The following is a 24,303-nucleotide window of genomic DNA, read 5'->3' as shown; positions in this document are numbered from 1 at the left end:
TAAAATTCTGACTTTCAGAAAATATCTCAACCGTGGCTAAGTCTGTACAAGTCAAAACTAGCTTTTAAGAAGTCTGAGTTAATTTCAGAGTTATTCTCAAGACAGTGGGAAACGGATTCAGATTAACCTCTATAATCCTGTAAATCCTATAAAAAAATTTTCATTTTCTTTTGAAATACCTTGGCTCCCCCAAAGTTATAGAACAGAATCCAAATTTATTCTCTGAGTTTAAAGATCCTCTGTAATTTGCCCCCTCCTACTTTTCTCCTTTAAAAATTGTGCAAATCTAGATTGTTTAGACCCTCAATCATGCATTGCTCATTCTGACCTTGAATCTTTTTGGTATAAATACCTACCAGGGCCAGGCAGCTTTAGTAAAGTGTGAGTTGGGCAAGTTATGGGACGGTTGGAACTGCTGGGGACTGTTTTAACCTGAAGAACACATTTCAGTCTAAAGATATTCAAGCTTCTAAATTTAAACATATTTTATGATTTAAACAAAGAATGCTTGCACGTAAGTTATAGTGATTGACTGTGACTTCTGGTTCATACTCTCTCTCCCACCCTCCCTCTAATGTCTTGGATCTTCAAAATTAGGTTTCCAAATACAGCCTTTGCTGCTAGATCTAGCAGGCATATAATCTCTGTGAGTTAGTCCTGGCTATATGTCTAAAACATCGTGTTTCATCAGTGCTTTTGACTGGCTCTGGTAAGGACATGGCAGATTGCCTGTCACCATGCCAGATGCTTTACATATGTTATCTAGTTTAATCATTAATGTATCTCTTCAGCATAGTTGATATCCCCACTTTATGGATACCAAATATGAGAAGCAGGAAGAATAAATAACTTACCCAAGGTCCTGTAGTTAATAAGTGAAAATTATTTTACAGTTTGAGCCAATATGATTTTTAAAAGGTAGTTTCATGACTATTTTTTTTAAATGCAGTATTCTGGTATTCTTTGGCTTACATATTATAACATTGTACCACTTTTCAGTGTATAGTCTTTGCTATGACTTCTGGCCAGATGTGGAATCATATCCGTGGACCTCCATATGCTCATAAGAACCCGCACAATGGACAAGTGGTAAGTGCATGTTCTAAGCATCAATATTCTGAACTTTAATCCTGTTTATATGGGAATTAAAATTATGTTTAGTATTTAATAAGAAAGTCTTCTATTTGTAAATCTAAATATATGTTCTTTCTCTTCTCATTTACTGCCTCTGCCATATACATACATACGTGCACATATATACAACATATTAATTTTTTTTTAGGGTGAGGACTGCTTTAGTTTGATTAAAATTATCAGTCAGTATACCTATATCAAATACACATGCATAAAGTATTTTTTCAACTTTGTACACTGCTATGGCAGTAGTATGTAATGCCACAAGAAGAAATAGGAACAGTTTGTAGCCAGTATCCCATCAATGGTAAATTTAATTTAGTTCAGAAGAGCTTAATTAAAACATCATTAAGAACCCCGGCAGTCGTGTACTAGAATGCTAGGACTGTTTGCTGCAAAATTAAAACTGAAATTGATATGTAGTTAAATCAGTAGCAAAGTTCACATTAGTAACTGCTTCGGAATTTACATAACTTATTATGTTCCCTTCCCTTTCTTTTTGGTGGGTGGGAAGTGTTGTAATAGATCAACTTGGCAAAATACTGACTTTGATGCTTAGTATTAGATTGATGAAGATTAACAACTGTTTAAAAATGTGACTTTTTTCTCTAATGTTCTTTTGAAAAAAATACAGATTTTTGAGAGAATAATGTAGTGACACCCCCCATGTACCCATCACCAAACCTAATGAGTTACTGGCTCATAACAAGTCTTGTTTCTTCTATTCTCCCATTCAGTTCTCTTTACCTGCTGTTGGATTCTTTTGAAATAAGTGTTCAATATCATTTCATTTCATACATGAGTATTTCAGTAGGTATCTCTAAAAGATAAAGTCTTCTTCAAAAATCATAACCACATACCATTATCATACCGAGAATAGTAATAAATTCTTAATTTCTAAAATTGTGGTTCTGAATGGAATAAGATTATCTTATGACAAAATAATGTTATAAATTCTCTGTAAATCTAAATATATAATGTAAGCTTCTAAGATTTATTCTTCATTGCTTACAGTGCTTCAGATATCTTTAATATTAAAAAAAGCTAGCAAGCTATTTATTTCTTCTTCCTACATTGTTTGTGACTTTCTTGGAGTTTCTTTGTGGAGCTATAATATAGCAATATAGTTCACTTTATTCATTGTTTGTTCCCTGAGTGCCCAATCAGGTTTTAAGGACTGGTTGCAAATTATCAGGGTAACAGTCATTGATACTATATAATAATCAATTTGGTCTCATATTTTTATGAACATTTTGAACATTATGAAGTTTTATGAACATTTTCAGATTTCTCCTGTAGATGGCAAGGATGTGGAGTAAAAGTTAGACTCTTTGGATAATCAGCTGCCATAGTAATTCAGACGTGGATTTTGCTATGTGTGTATGTTTTTGAAATCTGTCATTAAGAGAGAGGAGTAATTTGAATGTTGTTAATATTCAAAATTAAATTATTTTAAAGAAAAATAATTAGAAGGAATTATTGAGTGATAAATTGTTCCCTTACCCTCAACGCTTCCTGACCACCCTACTTAAAAGCGTGGCCCTTCCCTCTCATCCTCGCCCCAGTACTCATACGATTTCTCTTGCTTATTTTATTTTTTCTCCATAGCACTTAATCATCTTTTAACATGCTATACAATTTACTTATTTTGCGTTATTATTTTTGTTCGTCTGTCTTTTGTTGTGACCACCATAGGACGTAAGCGCCTGACAGCATTGCTTTTTATCTGGTTTTGTCACTGGTATGTTCCCATTACATAGAGAAGGGCCTGGCACAGTCTGATCACTATTGTGCTAATGATACTTAAAAGTGTAAATTTAGGAAACCTCATAAATTTTTCATTACTCCCTTTTAATATTCTTCTAAAAGAATATTCTTTAAGTAAAAAAACATTAAGCATTGCTTTTTATCATTGTTTGTGATTTGTTAAAGTATATAAAAAATTAATCAGCATTCTTATGACATGTGTTAACTTCCGTAGGGGAAGAAAAAATAACTTTCACTCTACTGAGTTTTTGGCAGGGACTCCTATAATGAAGGACAGAATGACAGGAGAAAAACAAACAAGTTCATTAACATGTATACCTCGCGTAGAGTCACGAGTTGCTTAATGACAGGGATATGTTCAGAGAAATGTGTCGATAGGTGATTTTGTTGTTGTGCAAACATCATAGAGTGTACTTACACAAACCTAGATGGTATAGCCTGCTACACACCGAGCTATATGGTACTAACCTTATGGGACCACCATCATATATGTGGTCTATCATTGACCAAAACGTTATTATGTGGCACATGACTATATACAGGGGAGATACTCAGGGAAAAATGAATAACTCTCAGAGGTGGCTTAGAACTCAAGCTTACATACCATCTTCAGCTAAAGACACAAAGAAAGGTGTTGGGGGAGGCCAGTAATTTGGAGGTGACCAGGAAAAGCAAGGTAAGCAAAAGTAAGGTATATCATGCAGATTTAAGTCAGCAGGTGCCTTCTCCATTGATAATGGTCTAAAGTTGTCTTCAGGGATTCTTTGTCCTTCCTGGTAGAGACGGGAAGAGGGACACCTTTGTAAATTTATGTCCTGCTTTTAAGCAGGTGGAGGAGGGCAGAGAGCTTTTTTTGTATCTACTTCTTAATTGCCTTCAGTTCAAAATAATCCCTAGCCCAAAGTGGCGTATTTTGAAGTGTCATATCCTGCTTCCTTTCTTACTATAATCTCTGTTTTCTGATCATTTCAACTACTACTTTGCTAAATCACGAGGCTGTAACCCCCTCACATGTAGTTTACTGGAGTAAGCTCCAAACAAGTTTGCGCCAATAACAATAACAGCAACAACAATGGATGCTATCTATTGCTTACTGAATGCATGCTAGGCTTTAGACTTCATAGATGAATGTTTTAGACCACTAGATGAATATTCCTGATTATACCTTGATAGTCAAGCATACCTTGATTATAATTGTAATATTCATATGTAGATCTGAGTTACCAGTTAGGTTGGAAATCCTAAATGGCTCTCCATTTCCTGCCCAATATGATTTTCTTTTTCAATCTGATACTTCTACTGCTTTGCAGAGAAACTCAATGTTGGCCCATTTGTACCATTCCTTGTCCCCTGAATATACGCTTTATTTTGCTGCTTCCTTTCCTGGAATGTCCTCTATTTCTATCAAATCATACCCACCCTTTAATCTTACCTAATCTGCTGTCCCTCTGAGATATATCCCTTCTTAATTACATTGGCAGGTCTTCCTTCTTCCCTTTGTATAATTATAAGCTTGTAGTTAGTCCATTTATATACCTATGCATTCTTTTAGTATGATAAGTTTTTAATGTTTTATAAATTCCATATGAGTCAAATCTTTAAACTTAGAGAATTTCTCTTAAGCTATTTTTCATCTTTACAACCTGTATTAGCTGGTCCTTAATAAATGTTTTATGAAATGATTATAAGGATTCATACTAGGAGATTTTTGTTTTTTAAATTAGATTATCATAATTTCTCTTTTAATTTTTTTCCTCACCAGTCATAGGAATAATACAGTCAACATGTCACTGTTGATTCAGCATAAATCAGGTGGTAAACTTAATGTGACAGGAACATTTATTTTAAGGTTCAGATTAGATTAAAGAGAAATTTTCTTTATTGATTTAGAAAATTTTTCATCCCCCTTTACATTTTTGTGTTATTATTTTGCCCATAGAAATTAGCATGGCCCTTAGGAAAAGGTACTGTGATGGCCCAGAGGAATACATTAAGAAAATAGAACATTCTGTATTTTTAAAAAGGAAAAAACTTTTCCTTCCTTCATACATGCATCTAACTTTCAATGTATTTATCTTAGCTTTTCAAAATCTTTATCAAAAGTTATAGAAATGATGGTATTTAAAAAGATTAATTTTGTCTCCAACTTTTCACCCCCTTATATTTTATAAAAATATAAATTTTTCTTATATTTGAAGAAAGTATTAGGATTGAAGAAAAACATCATAAAAGTCTTGGAAATACTGGAGCTTCTTGCTACAAAGACAATTGCATGAATGTATTCTTGGCCAAAGAGATATGGATACAATTTCAGGTTTATGTGAGAGAATTGCTAAGCAGTATAGACAAGGCCTTAAACCTGCCTAGATAGCACTGTGGAAGGGAGCAGGAGAATGTTGCCTATAAGTGTAAAGCTCTTTTCTTATTTTGCATTTTAACATATTTTAATAAAACTTCTCTCCTTGCTTTTTTATATGCATAATGTCAACATACACTGAAATAGGAAATTGTGGTTTAAGTTTTGTTTTAATGAATTGATTTGCATAATGATGTTTTCATATTACTGGAACAAAATAGAAGATTAACTTTGCTTTATAAAATGAAATGGTTACTGGTACAGAATTTTTACTTTAAACAATGAGTGTCCGTTAGAATGATAATAGTAAATGTTTTTCTGTATAAAAGATGTGTTTAAATTTCAAGACATAACTTGAAAATTAGCATTATTCTTCTTTGGTAATTTCTTCATACTTTAACCTGAATATATTTCTAAAGAGAAATTTCCATGTAAGATTTGTGTTTTTGAGAATAACTATAATGAGGCTATTTACCTCTTTCAATGGTATAGAATAAAATGACAAAGCAAGTGTCTTATGAATATTATAAAGGAATTTTATAATTTGGCATTAATTCTTGAAGACCAATGTACATTTAGTGGAGTAAGTTATATGAGACATTAATTTTTATTGTTTTGCATATTTGTAACATAATTGAACAACCCTTATATTTACATTTTAAAGACTTATGTCTTATTTCAACTCTATTTGGTTTATTTTAGACAGTTTTAAGAAATTTGTGTTAAAATTATTCATGAAGAAGTATTTATTTCAATGTTAACGTTAAAGTCAACTAACTTTGTAAATGCTTTAGGATTATACCATCAAGGTCTCTATGGTTTCCAGAAATGGGTTTTTTTCCTATCTCTGAAGTTATGATTTCTAAGTAGAATTCTGGGTGGTGGTGAATTCTGTGTGCCAAATTTTTTAAATTGCATAATTTGATTACCATAATTTGAATATAATAAAATTATAATCAATCATAATTCGATTGAGTTTTTAATGGGATTTGGCATTATGACATCTAGTTTTATACCTTTTAAGCATAAAAGCCATGTTAATTATCAAAAAGTTCAACTTTACTTTTTTTCAGAATGACCAATTTTTATTTAGGACATTGATTTATTAAATATAGATCAGGATTATTGCTTGCTATTTTAAAATTTTAAGTTATGCTTAATTGGAAATCCATATGGAAATGCAAATGCATACGACTAGTTAAGATAATCTTGAAAGAGAAGTACAGAACTAAATAACTTATGTTGCCAGTTTTCAAAAGTTATTTTAGGGGGCTGGCCTGGTGGCATAGTGGTTAAGTGTGCGTGTTCCGCTTCGGCGGCCCGAGCGTTCACAGGTTCGGATCCTGGGCTCACATCGATGCACCACTTGTCAAGCCATGCTGTGGTGGTGTCCCATATAAAAAGTGGAGGAAGATGGGCACGGATGTTAGCCCAGAGCCAATCTTCCTCAGCAAAAAGAGGAGGATTGGCATTGGATGTTAGCTCAGGGCTGATCTTCTTCACATACACACAAAAAAAGTTATTTTAAAGCTGCATCAACTAAGATAGTGTTTTGTTAATACAAGGACAGACAAATAGATCAACTTAACTTAAGAAAGAGTTTTCAGAAACAGATGCACACATATATGGCCACTTGATTTATGGCAATAGTGATACCAAAATGCAGTTAGAAAGCAGGGCCTTTTCACAGATGGTACTAGAATAATTAGATATATATATGGAAAAAATGAATTCTGACAGTTATCATACCATAAATATAAATTCCACATGGATTGTGGAGGTAAATATGAATGGAAAAAATGCTACATTGAAATACATTAAAATTTGAAACTTTTCGTCATCAAAAGTTTTCATTAGGAATGTGAAAAGGCAAGTCGCAGAGTTGGCGAAGATATTTGTAATACATATGTCTTACAAGGACTTGGATCCAGAATATATAAGGAATTCTTACAAATCAATAAGAAACAGCCAGGCCACCCAATGGGAAAAATTTGGGGAGAGTCTTGATTCTGCTCCTTCTCAAAAGAGGCTATCCAGATGGTCACTAAACATGTGAAAGGGATTCAGCTTTATTGGTTGTTAAGTAAATGAAAGTTAAAACACAGTAAGGTGCTGTAATACCCTCACCAAAATGATTAAAATCAGTAACACTGATACCATGCAGAGTTTCAATAACTAGAATGTGAATTGGTTAAACCAATTTAAAAGCTGACAGTATATATTAAAACTGATCTTATTCATACCCATGATCCTGAAATTTCATTCCATAGACATATACCCAAGAGAAATTCATATATATGATTGCCAAATGAGGTGTACAAGAATGTTAGCAGCAGCAGCAGCATTCTCAGTAGCCCCAGACTGGCAACAACCTAAATGTCCATCAATAGTACAATGAATAAATAAATTGTAGTATATTCAGACAGTGGAACATATACAACGATAACTGCTTTTTACATGCAACAAAAAGGATGACTCTCAAAAATATAATGTTAAGTGGAAGAAGCCAGGCACAAAAATTTATGTACTGTAAATTTCATTTATTTAACTTCACAATCAGGCAAAACTAATCCATGTTAGATGTCAGAAAAGTGGTTACCTTTGAGCTGGCTGAGTCCTAACTGGAATGAGACATGAGGGGGCTTCTGGATATCTTATTTCTTCCTCTGGGTGTTGGGGGTACACAGGTGCAATCAGTTTGTGAACATTCATCTGACTGTGAACTTGTGAAATATGAACTTTTCTCTATGCATGTTTTATTTCTACAAAAATTTTTCTAAAACATAAATGCTTTAAATACATGCTTAAAAAATGCATGCTTTGGATATTGATAATCCTAGGTTCAACCCTACCACATATTTTTTGTGGATGAGTTTGTCTAACTAATAGTAAAACCTACCTAATAGGCTGGTTGCAAGAATTAAATGATCTCAATTACACTAACATTCACTAACAAAGATTAATTGTTATCATTATTGTGTTCTAAAAAAATTTCCTCATCAGATGTTTGGTAAACACTGCATCTGATATTATCCATGTAAAAGTTTATAGTACACATTCATTGCTAAAGAAACTTATTAATTTCATTTAACCCAGTGCCTCTCAAACTTATTGTTGTCTTCTATTCATGGATAATAGACACATTCTGGGAAATGCTGATATGTAATATATAAAATGGTCTGATACACAGTATTTTATAGATTCCAAGTAGCAATACTGTGAGGTCAGAGAGCAGGTATCTGAAGATTAAACTGATGATAATTAGACTAAATTATTTTAAAATATAAAGTTTAGACATACGTATTGTTACTAACAGTGATTGATGTTGCATCTTGGTGCTAAAATCCATTTTAAATTTTTGACAGAAATTCTAAGAAATCTGAGGGCCCTGGACTGTCTATGAGTCAGAGATGATTCCTACTATTTTCTGCATAGAGATTGACTAATTAAATAAGAGTTGAAAGCTCATGAGGCCTCCATAATCTTGACAAACATAATACTCTTAAATAATATGACTAAGGCCTAATAAGACCCTAGAGGCTTAAAGATATGTATGGTCAGGTGTAGTCCTGAAGTGTATCATTAGCTTCCAGGATGTTTTTCTCTATTATCTGATTCTTCTAATTATTTTTTTGAAATACAATACTTTGACTTTTTCTATTTCGACTTTTGCTTTTAAAATTTACTTTCTGATCATAAAATTAATAAGTGCTTATTATGGAAATTTATAAAATTATAAAAAATAGCTATCAATAAATGCTACTGCCTAATAGTTTCTTCTCAAAGAGAGAGAATAAATTATGTAATTAAGCACACTGCCTATTTATAGGTAATAGATTAAAGAGAATGTTGTTGCATTAAGCTATAAAGTAAAGAGAAATGAAATGCAAAACATTAAAAGCCAGGCTAGTCATCCAAAATATAAGCAGAGAGCTTACAAGGCCAGAAGTGAATGGCCTTTTCTTGCATCAAGTAAATACCATATGTATAAACCTTCTACATACACACAGCTTAAGAAAGAGAATGGGTCTATTTACATCCCCAAGATGATGCTATAAAAAGAGCAAAACAGAAGTGAAGGGAGATCTCCAGGGTTAAGATGGTGACAGACCTCATGTGCCTGATACACCTTTGCTTTCCTACTTGTTAAGAATGCAAAACTAGCAACAGAATTACAAAGTAAAGCTAATTAAGCCCAAATGCCAAAGTACAGAAGAACTTCCATTAACGTCCTGTTCTATTGAAGTGGACACTGGTGTACAGTTTCTTGGTGCTTGTGAACTTCCTCAAAGTTCACTTTAAGTTTTCATCAATATGCTTACATCTGTTTTACTTATTCCACAGAAATATTGTTTCCCTTCACATGCCATCTCATCTTACCGGAGTGTTTTGTGTTCTGCCTCATGCTGTCATGCCTATATTGAGCTACCAGTGAGGAATACAAGCTGATAACAGATTCCATTGCTAGGCCAAAACTTGAAAAGCCATGGCTCTTTCTATGTAACACCATTAAGTAATGTTTTCAGAAGCATAAGCTTTACACTCATTGTTATTTCTTCCATACTTGGTATCTTTGGAACCCTGTAACATTAGATAAATGTTATCAGGACTTCAAATTTTTCTCATTTGTAAAATTTCAAGGTAGGTATAAATAGTTTCTGTTCCATCATAAACTTTACTGCCCTTGTAGATTGGTTGTCTTTCATGAAGTAATGAAAAGGTGTTCAGGCTGTAAAACTCAAGTCATACCACCAGGGAGGAATTTGCTCCCCCAGGGGATATTTGGTAGTTTCTGGATACATTTTTGGTCGTCACACTTGTGGAAGCATCTTTCCACTATTGGCAGCTAGTGGTAGAGGCCAGGGATGCTGCTAAACATCCTACAGTGCAAAGGATAGCCACCCACAAGAAGGAATCATCTGGCCCAAAATGTCAGAGTGTTGAAAATGAGAAGCCCTGGGGCCGGCCCAGTGGCGCAAGCGGTTAAGTGCGCGTGCTCCGCTGCGTCGGCCCAGGGTTCGCCGGTTTGGATCCTGGGCCCGCACCGACGCACCGCTTCGCAAGCCATGCTGTGGCGGCGTCCTATATATATAAAGTGGAGGCAGACGGGCATGGATGTTAGCCCAGGGCCAGTGTTCCTCAGCAAAAAGAGGAGGATTGGCAGATGTTAGCTCAGGGCTGATCTTCCTCACCAAAAAAAAAAAAAGAGAAACAAAGAAAATGAGAAGCCCTGTTGTAGAGCTACAGAGAATTTTGTCTTAGATTTTTTTTTTTGACTTACTCTAACAGAGAAAATATATTATTTTTATTTATTTATTTATTTTAATTTTTTGTTTATTGCAGTATCATTGGTTTATAACATTGTATAAATTTCAGGTGTACATCATTATACTTCTGTTTCTGCACAGATTACATCATGTTCACCACCCAAATACTAATTACAACCCCTCACCACACACATGTGCCAAATTATCCCTTTCGCCCTCTTCCCTCCCCCCTTCCCCTCTGGTAACCACCAATCCAATCTCTGTCTCTATGTGTTGACTACATCAAACTAAAAAGCTTCTGCACAGCAAAGGAAACCATCAACAAAATGAAAAGACAACCTAACAGTTGGGAGATGTTTGCAAACCATACATCTGATAAGGGGTTAATCTCCAAAATATATAAAGAACTCATGTATCTCAACAACAAAATGTTTTTGTTGTTTTAATTGGGTTAAATTAAAAAATGGGCAAAGACCTGAACAGACATTTCTCCAAAGAAGTTATACAGATGGCCAACAGACACATGAAAAGATGTTCAAAATCATTAACTATCAGGGAAATGCAAATCAAAACTACAATGAGATATCACCTCATGCCCGTCAGAATGCCTATAATTAACAAGACAGGAAACAACATGTGTTGGAGAGGGTGTGGAGAGAAGGAACTCGCATACACTGCTGGTGAGAGTGCAGACTGGTGCAGCCACTATGAAAACAGTATGGAGATTCCTCAAAAAATCAAGGATAGAACTACCATATGATCCAGCTATTCCACTGCTGGGTATTTATCCAAAGAACTTGAAAACACCAATGAGTAAAGATACATGCACCCCTGTGTTCACTGCAGCGTTATTCACAATAGCCAAGACTTGGAAGCAACCTAAGTGCCCATCAAGGGACGAATGGATAAAGAAGATTTGGTATATATACACAATGGAATACTACTCAGCCATAAGAAACGATGAAATACAGCCATTTGTGACAACATGGATGGATGGACATTGAGGGTATTATGCAAAGTGAAATAAGTCAGAGGGAGAAGGTCAAATACCGTATGATTTCCTTCATTAAGTAGTAGATAATAACAACAATAAACAAACACATAGAGATAGAGATTGGATTGGTGTCTTAGATATTCTGCAGTCAAGAAAACCATACCATGGGGCCGGCTTGGTGGCGTAGTGGTTAAGTTTGCGCGCTCCGCTTTGGCAGCCTGGGCTTCTCAGGTTTGGATCCTGGGCGGGGACCAACGCAGCGCTTCTCAAGCCATGCTGTGGCAGTGTCCCATATAAAGTAGAGGAGAATGGGCATAGATGTTAGCCCAGGGCCAATCTTCCTCAACAAAAAGAAGCGGATTGGTAACGGATGTCAGCTCAGGACTAATCTTCCTCACAAAAAAAATAAATAAAAAGGAAAAGAAACCATACCATCCGGCATTTATACTCAAAGGATGACTTTAAAAAAAAAAAAAAAACTTAAAAAAATTGAACCAGTGCTTAGGATCACATTGACCTAGAGTTTAATGTTTAGGATGGTTGTATATATTGCATGCCATCAGTAAATATGATTGATATGTAAATGTTTTTGATATAGTAGTTTTCTTTAATATACTTTAGTAAACATAATTTAATCTGTGACACTTTATATGCTTAAAAAGAGATGTTTACATAAGAGAAAGTGAAGAAGACTGTTAGGCCCACAGAGTCATTTTTATGCCTTTGTCCTGACATGTATAGGCAAAGAGAAACAGACAGAAAGAAAACAGGGTTGAGTTCTTCCCAAGCTCTGCCTCTTACCAGTTGTGTCATTAAGGGGAAGTTGCTTAGTCTCTCTGTTCTTCTATAAAACGAGTCTAATACTGCTTTTCTTGCCTTGTAGTTGTTTATGAGATAAAATATGATAATAGATGTGTAAGCACTTTTAAACATTGGAAACACTCCTGGCTTAGTTTGGGTTTCTCTCCAAACCACCCGAAGACAATGATTCAAGTGAAAGTAGTTCATATCAGAGGTGAAGGAAACATGGGAAAGGAGTGAGTTCTGGAACTGAAGGCAGCCAAAAAAGATGTGTAATCCAGCCAGTTAGTGTTGTGGGCCCCTGAAGCTTAATATCGCTGGGGGCTCTCTGGGAGGCAGTGTAGAACACATACATCTGTGTTCCCACCCAAGTGGTGAGGGGAGCCGAGGTATTTATATACCACTGCTCATCAGTCACTCGCTGGGTGCTGCTTCCCTGGAGAAGGCATTACTTTCCCAGTACTGGTGGACTTCAGCTATCAAAGAAGGCCAGCCAGGCAAAGGAAATGCAGGTGCTAGTGGTGGAAGTCAGGCTGGGGTGCGCTGAGGTTGTACGGACCGGGGAATACGGCAGTGCACTTGTAGACAGTGTCCACTACAGCTTCCAGTAATGTGCTAGTTTTATTCTTTCTTAGTAGACTCCAAAGGAGAGGAAAAAAATCGTGAAGAAACATACTTTTGAATTGATGTTTTTAAGATATCATGCTTTGAAAAAAATAGCAACAAATAATACTCAAAATGTCTCACCAATTGTGCATAATTTTTTAAGCCAATATCATATATGTCTTGTAAATAATCCTGCAGGAGAAAGTATAAAAATTGTGTACATGTTTAAGAATATCTTTCTATATCTATCCATCGGAAATTATTTTATCCTTATTGCACATGTTAACAATTCTTATATAGATGAACAGATAATTTCTTTCCTTATATAACGTTTGTTATTGATGCTCTCTCATCAGGGCCTGTGTTTTGAATTGTATTTTCCAGAAGTGATATGTATTGCAGTCTTTTCAGCTGTCCCTGCCTACTGCCCATTCACCTTATAATCAACAATATACACTTGGGGGAACACTGGTCAGATGTGTATAGTTTGTGGCTGTCAACAGAATTCATATATAATGGGCGTGTGTCAGCTCTGAACTTCTGATTCTAGCTTTAATAGTTCAATTTTCTAACTGGACTGAGCTAATTGGATCAGACAAGCTTTGTAAAAGACTGTGGGGTATGTTATTGGGTCTTCATTTAGCCATTAGTTTTCTAAAAATTGAACATAGTATTTGTAATGTTGGTGACTGTTCACATTTTCATATTAATTGTGGAATAAAACATGTCTACAAGGATCTAAAAATATTATTAGAATACGTTTCACTGCATTGAACTTAAATGTAAATGAATACAGAGAATGTAAAGCAAATTAATAGTGCAGGCAGTATGATGCTGTGCTGATTTGCAAGTTTATTTGTTTGTCGCTATTAAAATGCTATGTAATGGCACAAGTCAAGTACTAATGGTCCACTTAACAGCATGGAAGTCATCACAAAAGCAGTCATTACTGTGTAGCTAAAGGGAAAGTATACAACTATATGGTTACATGGGACATAAAGAGATTTTCTGTTGTTAACAAAACAATCATCTTGAATGAAATGCATTCAGTGAAGTAAAGCTTATACTTAGGTCAGAACTCCCAACATAAATAAGTGGATTGTTCCTTTTTTTTTTTTTCAAGATCTGGCTTTTAGTTGCTGCCTGAGGATTGCTGCGGGTTTACCATATATAATCCAAAAATTTGCATTGTATTATAGTTCAGTTGTGAATGAAGCTAAGAGCTGTGTTCTATGTGCACATGCAAAAGCATTTTATTGCAAAACAGCATGCCGCTTAATCTAGAATTTATCATTAATGAAGCACATTTTCTGTGTCTCAGGCAGCGCAATAGTCTTACACTTTCTCCAGTGCTCTGCACTTTCATGCCTCAGGAATTTTGCATATGCTGGCTCTTTGAGGGACATTTTAGTCATAAATTGAAACTTGTATAGGCTTATTTAAACTAAATATAATTATTTTTGAATAGAAATATTTACAAGAATGTTCAGTAGTGTTATTGCAGTCTTCATTACCAGGAAAGAGAATGTCATCATATAATGAAAATTTTTGAACAGAAAATCAGAAAGACAGTAATAATTGATACACTAAAGATATACAGAAAACTTAATGTAGAGGTAGGAATTGGGATTCTGCCCTTTCATTTATTCCTTCCTTTATTTTTCCATCAAGTAAATGTTTGTTGAGAGCCCATTAAATGCCAGGTACTATTTTTGCCCTAGTAGTACAGATATATCATGGAGCTCATAGGCTAGTGAGGAGATGTAGTATGATATGGGTTTCACCAAATTCTCAGTCATTAGAGTTTTGCTTATTATTGCATTGCATGGTATTAGAAACTGGAATTGTTTTAGAATTTTGCCTCAGTACCATGGTCACTTTGTTGCTATGACCCTGCATTTTATCTCTTGCAAGCTTTGCCTTTTTATTCTTTTTGATTTTTAAATTTTTTTTGACTAGTTGGCCTTTGGTAAAACTCCTTGCTTGCCTTTATCTCTAGCATCTGTTGCTGCTGCTCTATGCCTTCTCTCCACCTGGTTTTGACTTTCATCATCATAATATGTACTTTTGATCCTAAACTCACTGATATTGATTACCAGCTTTTGGTGCCAACCCAAATTGCTCCTGTACTTCCTTTTAACTATTGCTACCTATGATCCTGGCAATTAGTTAAGAAGGACCATGTGATTTGTATCCTTACCTCCTGTCAAAGCATTTCACACATGATAGATATTAAATAAATAGTAGCTGAATAGATGAATAAATCTTTCTTTGCAAATAGGACCTCAAGTTATATTTTAAGCCTTTCAAAAATGTTAAGTACATCTGGAAAAAAATGGTTTTCCCTCCTAAGGTTTGTTTGTACTTTGTAATTAAAACCTTGAAACACATACACAGAGGGATTATAGGACTACAAAATGAGAATGTGTTTTAATATGTCAAACTTAATCTAATACAGTTAAATATTTTTTCTGAGAATCTAGAATAAATGCTATTTCAGAGGAGAAAACAGAAAAAAAGAAGAATTGATCCTCCCATAGAGAAAGGGATAAATGACTTGCTAACTGGTTCATATTGTTTACATTTTTTTTTCCAATTTTGGAAAATTACTTAGTACATTGGAAAGAGTAATTTACTAGATAGACCCCTGTGGTCTTTAAAAACAAAGAAATTATTCTCATCTTATCAATAAAATTGAGTCAATTATATTAAACATAATTCATAATAAGTATATACATTCTAGTTTGAAAAAAGCATTTTAGAATTATACCTCTATAACTTCAAAATAAGACTATGTAAATTTCAATAATTCACAGTATTTCTTGTTCAGTGCATGTTTTTCAAACATTATATTTTGACTCTCTAAAATGCTAATAAATTATTTAAATGCAATTAATTTTTCATAAACTTGGATAAAATTAGCATTTAAAATTATCATTTCAATATTTCTCTTATCTACATTACCTTTAGATAAAAAGATTTTGAGCTATGAGAAAATTTGTGTAAAATTTAAGTGTTAGGTTACATTAAAATATGTTTTAGTGTTTCTGTATATTTAAGGAAGCTTTTTTCCATAAAGTCTTAAAAACCACTTGTCATGTATGTCACATATATTTATCAAAACAGAGAACCAAAATGCACTGTGTCCCTCTTATATAAAAAAATGCCATAGTGTGGTTTGATCATGTTGTAGACCAAATTATGCTGTAGTTTATAAATGAATTCTAAAATTCAGAATAATTGATAACCCTAAAGGGAAGAAACAATAGGTAGGCATGGGAAAAATTTCCCATTATTTTGGATGAGTCATGCTGAGTATTTTAAAGTAATAGTAGGTCTCTCTCTCCCTCCCTCTCCCTCCCTCCCTCCCTCCCTCTCTCCCTCCCTCCCTCTCTCTCTCTCTCTCTCTCTCTCTCTCTGTCTCTCTCTCTCTCTCTCTCTCCCCCTTCCTCCACATTTCACTCTCACCCATTTCCTTCTTCTCCCTAAATATTCTTAAACTTTTGGTGTCATTTTAGCTAAATAATAAAATAGCCTAAAGCATGTATTAGGATAGGTAGAGAAATGAGTCAAATGTATTTTATTTTCTGTTAATTCTGGTTTACAATGAACACATAATACGTTTTCTTTTATTATAATCTTGTAATGACGTTCCTCCTTTCTCTATACTTCTAAAACCGTCTTCCTCTCTCCTAGTTCAAGTGTCACTTTTTTGATAAGTTGTTTCTTTATGTCCTTGGATGAATATAAAGTTCTCCTACTCTGAATGGCCATGGTAGTTATTCGTCTTATTTATTCCTTTCAATCTTATATTGTATCTTTTTTGCATAATTATGTCCACTAATAAAATGAAAGTATCCTGACCATAGAATCAGAAGATTACCCTTTATAAGACTATACAGACTTGAAAGAATGAATGAGCCAAAGAACATGCACACAAAATGACCAAACCTAATGGATTATGTACATTTTATTCTGTATTTAGGCTGATAATACTGCCTGTGTTCCCCTCACTATTTATAAAATGTCAAGAGTTTTTGTTTTGTCATGTTTTTTGTTTGCTTGTTTTTAGATTAATCTGAGAAAAGTAAGTGTTTTAATTTTGTTCTATTCACTAACTGAGAGACCATTGACTGCATACAGTATAGATGTGATTATTTATGAAATTATTTCCAGATGTATGACTATATCTCTATTTAGTCTATTTAATAATTTACCTATACAGGTTATAATTGTTTATTCCTTACATGTACTAAAGTTTAGTCTATTTGAAAGGTTTTGGATTTATATAAAAGATATTTAATTTGGACTTACTCCAAACTATGTATTGAAATAGAGTTAATATATAACATAAAATGTCTTAAAACAATTTTTAAATATTGTTTGCCTCTACTATAACTTAATAATTTTTTATTTTATTCCTGTGTAATGTAAAAAAAAAAAAAACTATTGAAATTTATAATATCCTAAATAAGCCTCATTCTAAAATGAATTTTATAATAGATGTACTAGCAGAGCTGCTGTGTTAATAATGTAAAAATGCTTTAATTCTCTCCCAAGGAAACAATTACTGTGGAAAGCAACATTTTATTTTGCCAAGAAAATAAATTATTGTATCCTACATCAAAGCTTGCAAGAATCTGTTAAAAGCTCTGAAAGTTAGGTAACATTACAGTTTTCTTTCACTAAAAGAATGAAAAATGTATTTTTTACAATAAAGGGAACATTATGAAATAAATAGTCCCTATATATTATGTCTGAAATTTGATTTGCAATTTATATACTTATTAAATCTTTAAGTGACAGTTTTAGGTTCAAAATGTAAACTATAAATCTTCAGGAATGCTTTTCCCATTATATGAGATTGCATCACACCACTGTGCTTTTTCTTTGAGGTACATATCTTTCAGGATCAATTTAATTGGCTATGCAAACTAATACCTACAGTTTCTTCTCATATACTCAAAATTATATGGGACCCCCTAATGGTACAAGCTTTTTAAAAAATTTAATAGTATTTAAAAATGTGTAAGATTGCACATATAGAACAATACCACTTTCTCTTCTTCTTTGGGAGTCCTACAACTGTTCAATTCATACAAACTATCTCAGGCTTCATATATGAAGAAGAAATGTCTGTATTATTATCGTGGTAATCTCTATGGCACCTAAATTGCTTAAAACGATTACATCTCAAAATAATATTTGCTAGTAGGTAATTATAGTATCTGACAGTATATTTTCATATTTAAAATATTTCCCTTGTACATTCTCTCATTTTTATGTAAAAATGAAGTGTTTTTCTTACCTTTCATTGTGGTATGTCTTGATGATATTCTCTTATTGCTTGTATTTTAAGTTTTGATAACTAGAAACCATTATTTTCCTCCAGTTTGCTTATTGGTTAATATATTAAGTTCTGAAAGCATGGATCATCTTCAACATATTTTAAACAACTCACTGGTTTACTAAAATACACTATAAATGTAACTAGCAATCATTTAAATATAATAACTCTTCAGTGAGTTGTAATTTACACTTCATTACTAAGTATTAAGTCCTTCCTAAACATATTGGCATTTTAGAGAAAGATTTTTCTTCTCCTCATTATTCTCTTAACACTCCCTCTATTCACCATGGTTCTAGAAACTTTCGAACCTTCATAGCTGTTTCTCTCTCTTTACTATTTCATTAATGCTACTAAAATGCCAGACAACTTGGATTTTTTTAAGTGTCCAATTATCAGTATTCAAAGTCTATGATAAAATCTAGCATTAATAGGGGTAGTATGATCTGAGATAATTAACAGGACTTTTAAAGGTGCTGCTTGCAAAAAATGGCAACATAGGAGAACATAATCTCCTTGTCCCCCCATAACGATCAATGATTGGACAGTTATCCACAAATAAAAAGAACTCTGGGAGACCTATAGAGTCCACTTAGGAAGTTTTAGCAACACTGTGGAACAAAAAAACCTGAATAATCGCAGGAGAAGGAAGACAGCTTCATTTTGCCTGTATCATCCCAACCCCCTTTCTGGCACTGTTCAGCACCGAGAAGGAACTTACCAGGTAGAAAGAATTCCCCTCACCTAAAAAGGAAGCGTGGGGTGAACGAACAGCTTCTCCAAGCTTTTAGGACACTGTACAGTGGTCCCTTTCAAGTTCACCACACCCAGACTAATAAAGCTAAGACATATGGAGCCAGCTAGGATCAAGGAGGAAATAACAGGGGCTATTATTAGCAGACACTCAGCAAGAATGATTGCATTCAACAGAAACCTGCAGATTTTGCCACTGACAAAGCCAAGGACCAGCACAGCCACCACAGACCACCTGCAGATTTTGCCAGCTTTCACTCCACAGGTATTCGTGTTCATTGACACCACTGCCTTGCGTTCCTCCCTGCCCCTGGAGCCCAGGAACCACACCAGCAGGCATTCCAGGCCTCTGCAGCTGCACAAGTGTAAGACACCAGCTGCCTGAGTCTTTCCTCACCCCTGCAGGAGCCCGGGAGCTGTGTTGGCAGCCAGTTTGGGGTTCTGCATTGTGAGATGCAAGCCTGATAATCCCTACCACCACGTCCAGCAACCTGAGCTGAAGAGACATCACACATCTCACCTGTTGCCATAGTATTCCCCACACTTGGCCCTTATCAAAATCAGTTCATAAAGTCTGGAAGAAGTGACTGCTTCTTAAAATGTGTAGATCCCCATGCAAGTCTACAGGGATCACAAAGAATCAGGGAAACATGACTCCACCAAAGAAACACAGTAAACCTCCAGTGACTGACCCCAAAGAAATGGAGATCCAGAAATTGCCCAAAAAAGAATTCAAAATAATTGCTCTAAAGATGTTCAGAGAGCTTGAAGAGAATCCAGATAAACAACAGTATCAGGAAAACAATACAAGAACAAAATGAGAAGTTCAGCAATGAAATAGAAAGCATTAAAAAGAACCAAACAGAATTCTTGGAATTGAAGAATACTATGCTGAGAGCTTCAGCAGCAGACTCGACCAGACAGAATAAAGAATCAGTGAGCTAGAAGACAGATCAATTGAAATTATCCAGTCAGAGGAGCAAAAAGAAAAAAGAATGAAAAGAAATAAAGAAAGCCTACAAGAGTTATGGAACACCATCAAGAGAAATAATGTGCACATCATTGGAGTCCCAGAAGGAGAAGAAAGGGAGAAAGGGGTAAAAAGCTTATTTAAAGAAATAATGGCTGAGAACTTCCCAAATATGAGGAGAGATTTGGACATCCAAGTTCTGAAGCTAATAGGTAAATCCAAAATTTCAAGTTAAAAAATATCTTCTTTAAGACACATCATAAAAAATCTGTGTGAAATCAAAGACAAAGTGAGAATTTTAAAAGCAGCAAGAGAAAAAAATGTTTCTCATACAAGGTAATCCCCAGAAGGCTATTGGTGGATTTTTCGGCAGAGGCCTTGCAGGCCAGGAGAGAAAGGGATGATATATTTAAAGTGCAGAAGAAAGAAACTTCCAACCAAGAATACTTTACCCACCAAAGTTGTCCTTCAGAAGTGAAGGCAGGATAAAGATGTTTCCTAATAGCCAACTGAAGGAATCCAGCTTATCACTGTAACTGCCTTATAGAAATGCCGAAGGAGTTCATCAGGCTAAACCAAATGGCCACTAATTAGTAACATGAAAATATACAACACATTGGTAAAGGTAAGCATATAGTGAGATTCAGAATACTCTAATACAGTAATGTGGTGATGTATTACCTGCTTAACTCTAGTATAAAGGTTAAAAGACAAAACTATTAAAAATAGCTATAGCTTCAACAGTTTATTTTAATGGATAAACAATATAAAATGATATAAATGGTGACATCGAAAACATAAAAGAAGGGAGTAAAAGATTAGTTTTTGTATGCAATTGAAGTTAAATTGTTATCAGTGTAAAATAGACTGTTATATATATAAGATGTTTTATGTAAGCCTCTTGGTAACCAGAAAGCAAAAACCTACAGTAGATTCACAAAAGATAAACATATCCCTATGGAAAATCATCAATTCACAAAGGAAGGCAGCAAGGCAAGGAAAAGGAGCAAAAGAACAACAAAACAGCCAGAAAACAATTGATAAGATGGCATTAGTGAGTCCTTACCTATCAATAGTTACTTTAAATGTAAGTCATGTGCTGCATAATGACATTTCAGTCAATGACAGACCACATATACAATGGTGATCCCATAAGATTAGTACCATATAGCCTAAGTGTGTAGCAGGCTGTGTATCATCTAGGTTTGTGTAAGTGCGCTCTATGATGTTCGCACAATGACAAAATCACCTAATGACATGTTTCTCAGAACATATCCCTGTCATTAAGCAATGCATGACTGTAAATGAATTTTTCAGTCATATGGCATAGAGTGGCTGGATGGATAAAATAAAAGACCCATCTATATGCAGCCTACAAGAGATTAACTTCACCTTTAAGGACACACACAGGCTCAAAATTAAGGGATGGAAAAAGATATTCCATGCAAGTGGAAACCAAAGTTAGCTATACTTATATCAGACAAAAGAGGCTTTAAGGCAAAAACAGTAACGAAAGATAAGGAAGTCATTGTATAATGATAAGGGGGTCATTAACTTTACTAACATATTAAGCAATATATTAGTCAACATATCTGAAGGAAGAAGCAGACAAAAATATAATAATAGTAGGGGGCTTCCATACCCCACTTTCAACAGTAGATAAATCATCCAGACAGAAAATCAATAAGGGATTATTGGACTTGAGCCGTATTTTATACCAAATGGACCTAACAGATATACATAGAACATTCCATCCAACAGCAGGAGAATACACAATCTTCTCAAGCACATACGGAACATTCTCCTGGAGAGATTGTGTAATAAGTCACAAAACTAGGTTTCACAAATTCAATAAGATTGAAATCATACCAAGTATCTTTTTTGACCACAGTGGTATGAAACTATAAATCAATACCAGGAGGAAATCTGGAAAAGTCACAAATATATGGAAAATAAACCACACACTGCTGAACAACCAATGGGTCAAAGAAGAAACAGAAGGAAATCAAGAAATATCTTGAAACAAAAGAAATTGGAAGCACAACATATCAAAAGCTATGGGATATTACAAAAGCAATTCTAAGAGGGAAGTTTGTAGTGATGAACACCTACATTAATTTAAAAAAATCTCAAGTAAACTTGCTAACATTTCCACTTTAAGAAACTAGAAAAAGAAGAACAAACTAAGCTCAAACTTAGCAGAAGGAAAGAAATAAAGATCAGAGCAAAAATAAATAAAATAGAAACCAGAAAAACAAATGATCAACGAAAATAAGAGCTGGTTTTCTGAAAAGATAAAAATATTGACAAACCTTTAGCTAGAGTAAATCAGAAGAAATAAGACACAAATGAATAATATTAGACAGAGGAGACCTTAAAACTGATATCACAGAAATACAAAGGATTGTAAAAGACTACTATGAACAAAAATATGAGAACAAACTGGATACCCTAGAAGAAATGGATAAGTTCTTAGAAACGTATAACTTACCAAGACTGAATCATAAAGATACAGGAAATTTGAAGAGACTGATAACAAATAAGGAGGTTGACTCAGTAATCAAGAGCTTCCTAAGCCAGAAAAGACCTGGACCACATGGCTTCACTGATGAATTCTACAAAACAATTAAAGAAGATTTAACATCATTTCTTCTCAAATTCTTCCAAAAAAATTGAAGAAGAGGGAAAACTCCCAAACTTATTTTACAAAGCCAGCATTACCCTGATCACAATGCCATATATGGACACTGCAAGAAAAGAAAATTACAGACCAATATCCTTGATAAATATAGATGCAGAATTTCTAGACCAAATATTAGCAAACTCAATTCAACAGCACATTAAAAGGATCATACACCATGATGAAGTGGGATTTATCTCTGAGGTGCAAGGATGGTTCAACGTATGCAAGTCAATAACTGTGATACACCACATTAATAGAAGGAAAAATAAAAACCATATGATCATCTCCATAGATACAGAAAAAGCATTTCACAAATTACAACATCCTTTCATGATAAAAACACTGAACAAATTGGGTATAGAAGGAACGTGCCTCAAGACAATAAAGGCCATATACGACAAGCCCACAGACAGCCTCATACTCAACAGTGAAATGCTGAAAGCTTTTTCCCCTAAGATCAGAAAGAAGAATGCCCACTCTCATCACTCCTATTCAACATAGCATTGGAAGTCCTAGCCAGAGCAGTCAGGCAAGGAAAAGAAATAAAAGGCATCCAAATTGGAAATCAAGAAGTAAAACTGTCTTGATTTGCAGATGATATGATTGTATATAGAAAATCCTAAAGAATCCACCAAAAAAATGTTAGAACTTATCAATGAATTTAGTAGAGTTTCAGGATACTAAATCAATAAATAGAAATAGGTTGTGCTTCTATACACTAACAATGAAATATCTGAAAAAACTTAAGACAATCACATTCACAATAGCATCAAAAACAAAATACTCAGGAATAAGTTTAAACAAGGAGGTGAAAGATCTGTACACTGAAAATTACAAGACATTGATGAAAGAAACAAGACATTGATGAAAGAAATTGAAGAAGACACAAAGATATCCTGAGTTCATGGATTAGAAGAGTTAATATTATTAAAATGTCCAAACTACCCAAAGCCAAATATAGATTCAATGCCATCCCTATAAAAATTACAATTCACAAAATAGAAAAAAATAATTCTAAAATTCATATAGATCCACAGAAGACTCCAAATAGCCAAAGCAATTCTGGGAAAGAACAAAGTGGGACGCATCACACTTCCTGATTTCAAACTATGCTACAAAGCTATAGTAATCAAAACAGTATGGTCCTGGCATAAAAACAGACACTAGACCAATAGAAAAGAATTGAGAGCCCAGAAATAAAACTCTGCATATACGGTCAACTAATATTTGGCAGAAGAACCAAGAATACTCAAAGGGGAAAGGATCTTCTTTGCAATAAATGGTGTTGGAAAAACCGGACAACCACATACAGAAAAATGAAATTGGACCCCTATCTTATACCACTCACAAAAATCAACTTGAAATGGATTAAAGACTTAAACCTAAGACCTGAAACTGTAAAACTCCTAAAAGAAACATTGGGAAAAAGCTCCTAGACATTGGTCTTTGCAGTGATTTTCTGGATATAATACCAAAAGCACAAGCAACAAAAGCAAAAATAAATAAGTGAAACTACATGAAACTGTAGAGCTTCTGCACAGCAAAAGAAACCATCAACAAAACATAAAGACAACCTATGGAATGGGAAAAATATTTGCAAATCATATATCTGATAAGGGTTAATA

General features: G+C 34.3%; 1 protein-coding gene across 6 annotated transcripts in view; it reads left to right on the top strand.

Moving 5' to 3' along the window:
* TUSC3 (tumor suppressor candidate 3) overlaps window positions 1-24,303 on the top strand; it is a 255,626-nt gene that overhangs the window by 156,512 nt on the left and 74,811 nt on the right. For 5 of the 6 annotated variants that reach the window (XR_015548828.1, XR_015548830.1, XM_087418454.1 and 2 more), the window contains exon 6: window positions 1,000-1,089. The exons of the other annotated variant lie outside the window; for it this stretch is intronic. Coding sequence is in view for 3 of the 5 variants with exons in the window: in XM_087418454.1 (XP_087274580.1) it covers window positions 1,000-1,089 (90 nt within the window). In the remaining 2 variants the exon portion in view is untranslated. The remainder of the gene's footprint in view (window positions 1-999; window positions 1,090-24,303) is intronic. 6 annotated transcript variants of the gene reach the window in all.

The sequence above is a fragment of the Ceratotherium simum genome, chromosome 28 (genome assembly GCF_057802395.1).
Source record: "Ceratotherium simum simum isolate JZ-2026a chromosome 28, ASM5780239v1, whole genome shotgun sequence".
NCBI classification, from domain to species: domain Eukaryota; kingdom Metazoa; phylum Chordata; class Mammalia; order Perissodactyla; family Rhinocerotidae; genus Ceratotherium; species Ceratotherium simum.
Note: the sequence above shows the minus strand (reverse complement) of the source record. Positions and strands in the feature narration are given on the sequence as shown.